General features: G+C 33.3%; 1 protein-coding gene across 1 annotated transcript; it reads right to left on the bottom strand.

Annotated features, from left to right (window-relative positions):
- Nucleotides 1–7,360: 7,360 nt before the first annotated feature.
- Nucleotides 7,361–7,894, bottom strand: LOC107879876 (60S ribosomal protein L6-like). Its single transcript, XM_047397613.1, has one exon. It carries the CDS (start codon nt 7,892–7,894, stop codon nt 7,361–7,363), a length of 534 nt encoding a protein of 177 aa, XP_047253569.1.
- Between the last annotated feature and the right edge of the window lie 4,091 nt (nt 7,895–11,985).

Below are 11,985 nucleotides of genomic sequence, written 5' to 3'. Positions count from 1 at the left end.
GATGTTGTCCGAATTTTGGGTTGTCATAGAGGTAAGCATGGGAAGTATAAGGTTATGAGCTGGTTCTCCCGGGCCTCCTCGGTTACGGGTGCCAGTCCACCCGAATAGGATTTGGGGTGTGACACAAAGGCTCTACTCTAGGGTTTTTCTTCTTTTAACTTCTAGTTTTCTTTGTAGTTGTACTTATGAATTCATTAATGGTGGTTCTTTGCATGACTGTGAGTGTTTAAACACCCTCTTTCTAGGGTTTAGGCTATGAACATGATTGCTTAGCATACATTCAAGTTGGTTTATGTTAATTATCATATTTGGTTGTTCTTATGTTCTTGTACGCACTATTCTATTAATTTGTGATCTTTAGAATGTATTTATATTTCTTTTATGAGCCTATAAGGAGTAACACTAAATTAGAACGTGGAGTATAATGAGTTAGTTCTTGTCCTTTAGATGAATTAATGATAAGATTAGTGGTTAGGATAGAAACATATCTAATCTGCCCCATTTGGCTCAAATACGGAATGAAATACAAATTTGTTTGAATTAGTTCCCACATTCTCGCTCACTTATATGGTTGTGAGGATAATTTAAATAGATGATTAGAGACTCAAAAATAAATAACTTAATCAATGAGATTGTATAACTTCACATAAATGTTCCAGATGTCTTGACCTGGAATCCTCCTAAATATTTTTCCAACACTTTAAATTTTTGTTACTGTTTATTATTACTTTTCGCATAATAAAATCCCAAATTCACATTGGTTACAAATCGCCTTTTTTTTTTAACTTCAATAGTAATACTTGAATTGGATTGTGTGCCATATGTCAATCCCTGTGGAATTGATATCCAGTCCGCAAGAGCTACTTTATTACTTGCATAACTAAATACACTTGTGTGTGATTGGACACAGCAAGTTTTTGACACATTTGTTGGAGACTTGAAAAATTAGCAACCTTTTAATTTTTAGCTTTATTATTCTGTTTGATAAGTGTTTACAACTTTGTCTTAGCTACTGAATTTGCAGATACTAGTTTGAATCGTAAGCAAGCTTGGAAAGGAGAGAAAATTGGTAGAACCACATCCCAAACTTAAGCGGTGCTAGCACCAATTACGGAGAGAAGCAACACTTCTCTATACAATCCCACAAGTTTAACAAGACGAGATCATTCTTACTGCAATGGGTGATGAACACCAGCCCGTAGGATAGTACGCAAAGTGATAATCCTACCTGCAACTAATATAACCTCCAGTATCCACAGATCAGACGCATGAGGCAGATTTGAGCTCAAATAGATTATGGAGCAATTGTTTCACATAAGTGGGTGGTTCACAGCCTGCAACATGAGGATCCACAGGTCCATCTTCAGAATTTTTTAGAGATCAGTGACACATTCATTTCTGCGGGAGTCTCTACAAATTATTTGAGGCCCACTCTTTTCTCATTCTCACTCTTGGAAGAACAAAGAAATGGTTGATCAGTAGTTAATAAAACTTTTCTCATTCAATTTTTTCATCTACGAAACTGCAAATTTGAGGAATGAGATCTTAAGTTTCAAGTAGAAGTCAAACAAAAATCTCTATCATGCATGAAAGAGATTCAACTCTTTTTTTAGAAATTTTTTCATCACCAACAGACAAATGAGGTATTAGATTATAATTTTATTGAAAGTCTTGACCATAACATAAATAGTTTTTAAATTCAACAACAGGTGCTCAGGCGTTGGAGAAAACCTATGATGAGTTGTATACTCTCCTCAACCATATTACACAAGGTAATCTAGAGTAAAAGGGTGATGTATACCAACAGTATGGTGAAAAAGCCTATAGGTATGATCGAGGTAGATAGTATCACAATATTAGCTGCACAGTTGGCCTAATTTTAGAAGCAGATGATGACTCCGTTCAACAAGTTGAGTGTGACTTAATGTCATGCGTAGGTCTACTCAGTTCAGTAGGTACAAACTTGGTGTGAGATTTTGGTAGTAGTGGTTACTCTACAAACTTATGTGGAGCAAGTTTGAAGTCAATAAATTTTGTGGGCAATGCACAAAAAGAGAATCAAAACTATGGTAATGCCTATAATCGTAACTGACAGATTCAGACCAACTACTCTTGGAGCAATAATCTGGTTCAACCTCAGTAGTTTTAGTAGCCACAAGATATTCAAAAGAATAATCAGTCCAAAAATATAGAAAAGACTTTGAAAAAGATTTTATCCAACCAAGAACAAATGGCTGCAGAGATTAAAAATCAGTAATTGGCTTAAAAGAATTTAGAGACACTGATGGGCCAGTTAGCTCAGGCGCAAAACACAAGACCTCAAAGGGGTTGCCTAGTGATATAAAGCAAAATCCAAAGAAAGTTATAGAAATCACCTTGAGGAGTAGTAGAGATTTGATTGACATACCTCTAATGAAAAATCATGAGGCGCAAACAGAGTTGATCACACCTAAGAAGATAGGAAAGCAAGTTGAGTCCAAAGAAAATGACAAAAATAAGAAGTCTGAGTACCCGAAAGAAAATCTGGTTCAGAAATCTCAGACCCGACCACCCCCATTCCCTCAAAAGCTTTAAAAAGCTGAAGAGGATGCTTGTTTGAAAATGTTCTTTGACATATTTAAAGAACTTCACATTAACCTTTATTTATCAGATATTTTATAAGAAATACCCAAATATGTAAGTACTTGAAGGATGTGGTTACGAACAAACGGAGGATTGGTAATATTGAGATTGTAGTATTTACTGAAGAGTGCAATTTTGCGGTCGGGAGCAAGATGCCCAAAAATCTCAAGGACCATGGAGTTTTGCCCTCTCCATAAAAATTAATGAAAGTGATGTTGTTAAAGCTTTGAGTGATTTAGGGGTAAGCATCAACTTGATGCCTCTTTCCACGTTTAAAACTTTATATTTAGAAAATATGAGGTGCATTAATTGTGTTACAAATAGTGGACAGAGCTAGAATGTTCCTCGAAGAAACACTGAGGATGTTCTCATTAAGGTTGGTATGTCTATTATTCCTGCTGACTTTGTTGCTCTTGACTATGAGGAAGATGACAAGGTACCAATCATATTGGGACATCTATTTTTGGCTATCGATGGAGCTTTGATAGATGTTAGAGAGGGCAAACTCAAGATAAGATTGAATGATGAAGAGGTGGTCATCAAAGTGTACAAACCACTCAACACACCCTCACACTACAAAGATCTATATAGTTGTAGGAGTGGATGAGTGTGAAGTGTATGAATGCAAAATTTCCATTATTTCTTGGACTCTCTCATGGAATTTCTTAAATTAATGACCAAGCCTGATCTTGAAAGACTTTCATGTGATCCTACATGAGGTGAGAAAAGTAGTAAAAGGCAAATTATGATGGTATTATTGGTAAAGAAAGGAAGGGAAGGAAGTTGCGGTCGAAAAGAAAGAAGATATTGAGAGACTATGGATGATAGTTGTGATGTGAATCATTCTGCGATATTAAATTAAGTGTTGTTTGGGAGGCAACCGATGATGTAATAGAGTTATTCATTGTTATATAGTCATCTTTGTTTTTCTTTTTGTTTGTTTGTTTTGTAGATTAGGAGAAGTCTGAGTATCCGAAATCTAAGTTAAGGAGAATGATGAAAGCATAAGTGTGGGGTCCCCCAGCCCCTAGGATGAAAATCTGAGAAAGTAACTTGCTACTAGCTACACCTAGAGGCCTTAGGAAGTTTATTTAATCCTTGTTCTTAACTTAATTTATACTTTGGGAACAAAGTATGATTCTAAGTGTGGGGTGAGAATCTTTCGAGTTGTTTAGGGTGAAATGCGATATAGAATGCGATATAGAATTTCTATTTTTATTTATTTGTAAGTTTTGACTAAATTTAAAAAATAAAAAAGATTTTATCTTTGTTTATTTTTAATTTTTGTTTTTTAATCCATTTAATAGGAGAACACTTCATCCACCCCTCGATTTCTATTTTTGATTCTTTTCTAAGGGGTCCCTTTGAAACAATTTTTTTTTTAAAAATTAGGAGTAATTTTAATTTTTTTTGTATTTGTAATAAATAGAGATACTCTTGCTAGGTGCTACACATGATTAAGTTAGGTGCTATACTTGATTACTTGTTTCAAGTGGCGTTGAATTCTAAGGCATGATGTAAAAATTGAATGACTTTTATGAGAAATCTAGGCTCTTTTATCTGACTCTTGTATGAATTTGGCTTAGATTTGAATTCCTGTGACTGCTTGGTTGAGAGTCTATAGAGATTCTTCTTGAATTAAATATGTACCATGTGTGTTAAGGTTTTTGTTACATTTGATGTTTGCATATTGATGTCTAGAACTTGCCCGGTGTGTTTGCAAAGCAAAATAAATAATGTTATATTTAGGAGATGATATAGACATTTGTTTGATAGTCATGTTTTACACCTGCTTTATCTATCCTTTTTGCATGACGTTAGTTAACTCCGTTGAGCCTTTAGTCTATTCTTTGGTAGACTCATATGCAACTTATTTATTTTCTTTCAATTGATCGTAATTTAATGCAAAATTCCTAAGCGCTTTAGTTGCATAATGAAAGCTGGTAAGGAGTGAGAAGTGAAGAAGAAGGAAAAAGCGAAAGCGAAGCCCCAAAATAATAGATATTGATGTGTTTAAAAAGTGTATGTGTTGTGGTGAGGAATATTATATGAAAACAAATTGACCAAAAGAAGTGAGTCATGTGTTAATAGCAAATACACTCCACTAAAGATGTGTAAACTAGATGAAAGATATGGGGAAAACAAAAGTGAGGTAAGGAGATAAAAGTAGTGAGAAATAGGTTGGTTGGAGATGAGTTTAATGAAAGTGTGGTGTATTAAAGCACTTGAGAAAGTTAGTCACCATTACTGTCTAGAATGGTTCCTACCCATCCCTTACCCTATAGTACACCCTTAAAGTCCCACTTGATCTTGAACTTTGACATTCTGATATTTGTGAAGTACTACACTAAGGGAAAGCTTATGGTTCATTTTATGTCATATGTAAATTCATTGTGAGAGTGATAGAAATTTGATTCTTACATCCATTCTTGTGATAAATTGCATATTTGTGAGTGAATATGGGTGACTCTCTTGTGGAGAAGACGCATGTTAATGATGGGTAGGTGAATTATATGATCTATTTGCTGAGTAATGTGCATGAGTTTGCCAACTTGGTAGTGTCAATCCTGGAAGCTAGGAAGTCTTGAAGTAGTATTTATGTGTTTCAACTGTAAAGTGACAAGCCTAATATAGAACTTGCTACTCATGTAGTCGTTGTAGCTCTAGCTTGAGTGTCCTAGCACAAGTAGTGATGTAAAATTTTTCTAGATTATTCTTAAAGAGTTATTCGAGGATGAACAAGGCTTTAAGTGTGGGTGGTGATCTTAGGTGTATTTATACACCTAAGTGTCATTATATATGCGCGTTTAGCTTAGTTTAAGGATAACTTGGTGGCTTAATGAAGTATAAAGTGTTCTTTGCGTATTTTTGTGATAATTTACATGTTTAGAGTATTTAATAAGCATTTGAAACAAGTCAAGAGTCAAAAGTATCAAATAGAGTTTAGATGAGAAAACTAGTTAGGCTAGCGTAAGCTATGCTTGTTCTAGTATATTTTGATGAGATTTATTATGTCGTATGGACTAATGTTTGTTATGAGTGTGGGCATTTTTGATGGCGTGTAGCCTCCCACTGTAACCTCCCATAAATCAATTGTCAAAGATTTGAATTTCAAATTCAAATTTCTCTAATTATTGCCACCCTTATCTAAAAGAACTGCCCAACTGCTCCTGATGGTGGAACAATATATACATTTAGGCCATCTCCGATTCTGTCCCTAAGAGCAATCCTCTCTAAAAATTTACACCATATAAAGTGAGGTTGAGTGCTCAGAAGACTCAGCGAAAAGCGAAGCCGAAGACGTTGTTGACGCTGACGTCAACTACAAACCCTCAACAATGGATGGAGGTATGTTGATTCTCTATTTCCGCTGTGATATTGCTCTGTTATCTCTCATTTGGTATCAGAGCAGTCAAATTTACCTATGCCTTGTTAATTTTTAGGGTAGAAACTTTGTTAAAAAAATGGTGTTCTGATTTTTAGATCTATATTTTTTATTTTTGATATAAATAGATGTTAGAAATCATAATAAAGCAAGTTTTCTAACAATTCTATGGCTATGTATCAATTTTTTTACTGTCTGAAATAGTAAAAACAAACTGGGTAAAATGGATTTTCTTTGGCTGTTTGATGAAGAAGATGACCGTAGTTGGCAGAATCATGTTCCTTTTGTTTATGTTATTGACAAGTGAATATAAGATATTCAAATGTGAAAGGCAAAATGGTTCGATGGACCCCTGTACTATATCGGTTTTGTAAGTTGGATACTTCTACTTACATGTTTGTCATCTGGACCCCTGAACCCACTAAAAAGCAATATTTTAAACACTTTTTAGTGAGTGTAACACACTCTCCTATGTCAGCTGCCACATCAGCTGCCACGTGTGTCACGTCATCTGCCACGTCATTTTCAAGTGTTTCCTTAAATGCCAAGTAATTTTAAAGCTACATGACAAATTAAATATTAAAATTAATTTAATTAAATAAAAAGTTTTTATAAATGTCATTTAATTTATTTTTGCTCACAAATTAAATATCAAATTCATTCCAAATAATTAAAATTCTTCTCCAACAAATTTAAATTTTTAACTATAAATTCATATATACAAACATAATGAATTTTCAAATTTTAACAAACATAATTAAATAAATTATTTTTATAAATTGTAGAAATTCTAATACACAAACACAATAATTTTTTAATTTAAATTTTTAACTGTAAATTCTAATACACAAACACAATAAATTTAATTAAACATCAAATTTATTCCAAATAATTAAAATTTCTCTCCAGTTAATTTAAAGTTTTAACTATAAATTCACATACACAAACATAATGAATTTTCAATTTTTATTTAAATATCTTTAACAATTTGTAAAAGTTACAAAATTAATCCTAAACAAAATAAAAAATTTAAATTGAGAAAGTGAATTAAAAAAATTTAAAAGTAAAACAACAATTTTTTTTTTACAATGAACAACAGCAACAATATCAACCACAACAAAGACCTTTTCAGGGATATATAAATTTTTTTTGACAATGAACAACAACAACAATATCAACCAGCAAAGACCCTCTTCAAGGAACACCAATATTTTTTTTTTTTTACTAATCAATAACAATATCAACCACAACAAAGACCCTCTTGAATATATAATTTTTTTTTTTGACAATGAACAACAACAATAATATCAACTTGCAAAGATCCTCTTCATGGAACAACAACGATTTTTTTTTTTACAATGAACAACAACGATAATACAACCACAACAAAGATAAGGATAACATAAACTTTCGTTGAATCTTGTCAATCTTAACTCCACTAACATCGACTTTCGTTGAAGTAGCAATAACATAAGCTTGATTAACTCTCCTTAATGGAACCCCATTAACCTTAAACGACCCACTAATAAGTAACAGTACAAAACACACAAGTTGTTTCAAGAACACAACTCTTTTTCCCTTAAATCTCCCAGCTAGAATAATCAAAACAGTACCAGGTGTAATATTGGCTCTCAATTTTGTGGGTTTTGGTTTGTGTTTGTTGATGAGGGGTTTTTCCACATCATCGGCTGGGTAGAATTTTGGTGGTTTGACGGTGATGGTTGAGGGAGGATCAATGGCGGCGGTGGATTTTGGGTGGGTGGGGAATTTGACACCGTTTTTCTTCTTGATAGCCCAAAGGCCCTTTTTGTGGTACATTTTGGAATAGAAGAATTTGGAGATTCCGTTGATTAGGTTAGGGTTACGGGGGAATTTCTTGGCGGCCATTGCTGTGAAGCGTGCAAAGGACAAGTTTGGAGTGAAAAGGGAAAAAAATGAAAAATTTTAGTTGAGAAAGTGAATAAAAATTGCTTTTTAATTTTATTTTTAAATTTTTTAAATTATTTTAATATAAAATTGACCAAAAATTGACCCCCACTTGCACCCTAGGCGTGTGCCTAGTCAGCGCTTTTAATGCCACATAGACCTGGTCAATGGTCAAAGGGTTTGAAATATTGCTTTTTAGTGGGTTAAGAGTTCATATGACATAGCAATTTTTATGTCAGTAGATTCAATTTAATAATATTTGCCTCAAATTTATTAAGCATGTATATATGTATACTTTTGTAGTTATGCAACCTGCGAATTTTTTTGATATTTGTGATATTTTCGAATTGAATAGTGAGAACTATAAGATCTGGAAGGGGAGAATTCTTCTCACTTAGGGTGAATGGACATTGATTATGCTATCAGGAAAGACAAACCACCTATTGATGAAATTAGCACTCAAAATGAGATTGCTCTTCATAAACAATGGGTGCGCTCTAATCGTTTGAGCGTTATATTGATTAAGACCAGATCTCTACTGGTATTTGTGGTTTTATCGAACAACATAAAAATGTCAAGGCATTACTGAAGGCTATTGATGAATAATTTGAGACTTTAGATAAGGCACTTACCAGTACCTTAATTATGAAATTCTTATCAATGAGGCTCACCTATGTGAGAGGTGTGCGTGAGCACAACATGAAAATTCAAGACTTAGCGGCTCAACTAAAGTCTCTTAAGGTTGAAAAGTCTGAAACTTTTCTTGTGCACTATATTTTGAATACTCTGCCAGCACAGTACGACCCTTTTAAGATCCCCTATAACACATATGGATAAATGGCCTATCAATGAACTTATGGTTATGTGTGTTCAATAGGAAAGTCGATTACTGATAGAAAGTTCATTCATGACTACTCAAGGACAGAAAGTCTCATTAAGCCAGCAAAAAGTTGAAAGAAAAGGCTCCACTTAACTCTGACATAAAAAAAAAATTAAAGTGTCGCTTCTATAGAAAGAAAGGGCACAAAAAAAAGGATTTTGTCAAGTTTCAACAATGGCTTTAGAAGAAAGGTACTTCTATTTATCTTATTTGTTATGAAGCTAATATGATTCATGTTAATCATAACACGTGGTAGATTGATTCTGCTTCTACAATTGATATTATGAATTCCTTGCAAGACTTAACAAGCATGCGAAAGCCAGTGGGAGTTGAGCGAAACATCTATTCAGAAAACAAAATGCAGTCGCGTGTAGAAGCTATTAGAACATACACTTTAGTTCTTAGTAGTGATTTTATTTTAGAGTTGGAAAAGACTTTTTATGTTCATAACTTTTCTAGGAATTTAATTCCAGTATCAAGACTTGTATCTCTGGGATACTCCATCTTTCTAGAAGGTTATTCTAATCTATTTTATACATCTAAACTTGTTGGATATGGTACATTGTCTATGATTTTTTTCTATTGATTTGCAAAATAATTCTACTCATAATGTTATGCACGTTTAAACTGGCACTAAACGATATGTTATGAATGAAAATTCCTCTATTTGGTGGCATCAAAGATTGAGACATATCTCCTTAGATAGAATTAAGAGATTAGTAAATGATTGATTACTTAGTACTTTAGATTTTACTGATTTCGATACTTATGTTGATTGCAATAAAGTCAAGCAGACAAACAAGTCAAAGAAAGGTGCCAAGAGGAGTTCAAACATATTAGAAATCATATATTCAGATATACGTTGTCTAAATATGACTGCATATGGTCAGAAATACTTTATAACTTTTATAGATGATTACTCACGATATATGTATCTCTACATGCTTCATAAAAAAAGCGAAGCATTAGAAACCTTTAAAGTGTTTAAGGCCTAAGTAGAGAAACAATGCGGAAAGCAAATTAAAATTATGAGGACTGATAAAGCTGGTGAGTACTACGGTAGGTACACTAAAAATGTACAAGCAGAAGGTCCTTTTGCAAAATTTCTTCAAGAAAATGGGATTGTTGCCCAATACACTATGCCTGATTCTCCAGATCAAAATGGTGTAGCAGAAAAAAGAAATTGAATATTATTGGACATGGTGCGTAGTATGTTAAGTAGATCTAAGCTATCTATGTCCTTATGAATTGAAGCTCTTAAGATGACAGTGTATATATTAAATCAAGTTCCAACCAGGGTTGTCCCAAAGACACTTTTTGAGTTGTTCAAAGGTTGGAAATTGATATTAACACATATTCGCGTATGGGGATGCCCATTTGAAGGAAGAATTTACAACTCACAAGAAAAGAAACTAGATTCTAGGACCACTTGTGGATATTTTATTGGATATGCCGAAAGGTCTAAAGGATACAGATAATATTGTCCATCTAACAACACTAGGATTGTGAAATCAAGAAATGCAAAATTTCTTGAGAATGACTTAATTAGTGGGAGTGATCAACTTCATAATACAATTTCTATTAGAGATCGATATTTCATTTCAAGTCAACGATTGATTGTCGTACATAACACCTCTCAAGTACAATTGGGTATTGAACAAAAAATCAATGAGATTCCATATGTTGCTGAAAATATTCAAGTAGATCAAGTTCAAATGATTTCAAAAATTATTGAGCAATGAGTTGAACAACTTGATCCTCAGAAAAATATTGGTGCAACATTAATAAGATCTACTAGAGAAAGAAAATTAGCAATTCCTAGCGATATTATTGTGTATTTATAGGAATCTAACATTGAAGTTGAAAATGAACCTAAGTTTTTGTTCACAGGCCATGAATTGCAAAGAGTCAGAATTATGGTATATTGCCATGAAAGAAGAGATGAATTTTATGAAAAGTAGCAAAGTCTGGGATCTTGTAAAGTTGCTTAATGGTGTAAAAGTCATTGGATATAAGTGGGTCTTTAAAACTAAAAAGGCCTAATCAGGCGATATTGAAAGATATAAAGCAAGATTTGTTGCTAAAGAATTCACTCAAAAGGAAGGAACTGACTTTACAGAGAGACATTTTTGTATGTGTATAAAAAGGATGCCTTGCATATTATATTTGTATTAGTAACCCATTTTAACTTAGAATTGCAATAGATGGATGCGCATTTCTCAATAGTGATCTAGAGGAAGATGTTTATATGAAACAACCTAAAGTTTTTTCCTATAGTGATGGTGAACACTTGGTATGTAAGTTAAAGAAATTCATATACGGACTAAAACAAGCCTCCCGTTAATGGTATTTGAAATTTCACAATGTTATCTCTACATTCAACTTTGTTGAGAAATTATGGACCAATGTATATACCAGAAGGTCAGTGGGAGTAAAATATATTTCCTAGTTCTATACGTGGATGATAACTTCCTTGCATCCAATAATAAAAGAATAATATATGAAATAAAATGATTTCTCGCTAAAAGTTTTGATATGAAAAACATAGGTGATGCGTCTTATGTCATTGGCATTAAGATTCATCGAGATAGACATCAAGGTATCTTACGTCTATTTCAAGAAGACTATATCAATAAAATTTTAGAATGGTTTTGAATGAAAGATTATTCACCAAGTGTAGATCCTATTATTTAGGGTGACAAGTTCAACTTGAACCAATGCCTGAAAAATGATCATGAGAGGGAACAAATGAAATACATTCCATACTCTTCTGCTATTAGAAGCTTAATGTATGCTCAGGTTTGTACAAGACCTGACATAATGTTTGCTGTTGGAATGTTAGAAAAATATCAGAGTAATTCGGGTCTTGACCAATGGAGAGATGCAGAGAAAGTCTTAAGATATTTTCAAGGGACAAACGATCAGATAAATTGAAAGTCTTTGGCGACTTTGATTCAGACTTTGTTGGCTGTGTTGATTCACGAAAATCAATTTTTGGATACATTTTTATGTTAGCCGGTGGAGCTATATCTTGGAGGAGTGCAGAACAGACTTTGATTACTACTTCTACTATAGAGGCTGAATTTGTTTCTTGTTTTAAGACTACCTCACATGGTGTATGGTTGAAGAGTTTCATTTTTGGGATAAGAATTGTTGACTCTATCTCTAAGAC

Source organism: Capsicum annuum, chromosome 10 (genome assembly GCF_002878395.1).
Source record: "Capsicum annuum cultivar UCD-10X-F1 chromosome 10, UCD10Xv1.1, whole genome shotgun sequence".
Classification (NCBI taxonomy): Eukaryota; Viridiplantae; Streptophyta; class Magnoliopsida; order Solanales; family Solanaceae; genus Capsicum; species Capsicum annuum.
This window is presented reverse-complemented; position numbering and strand designations above follow the sequence as displayed.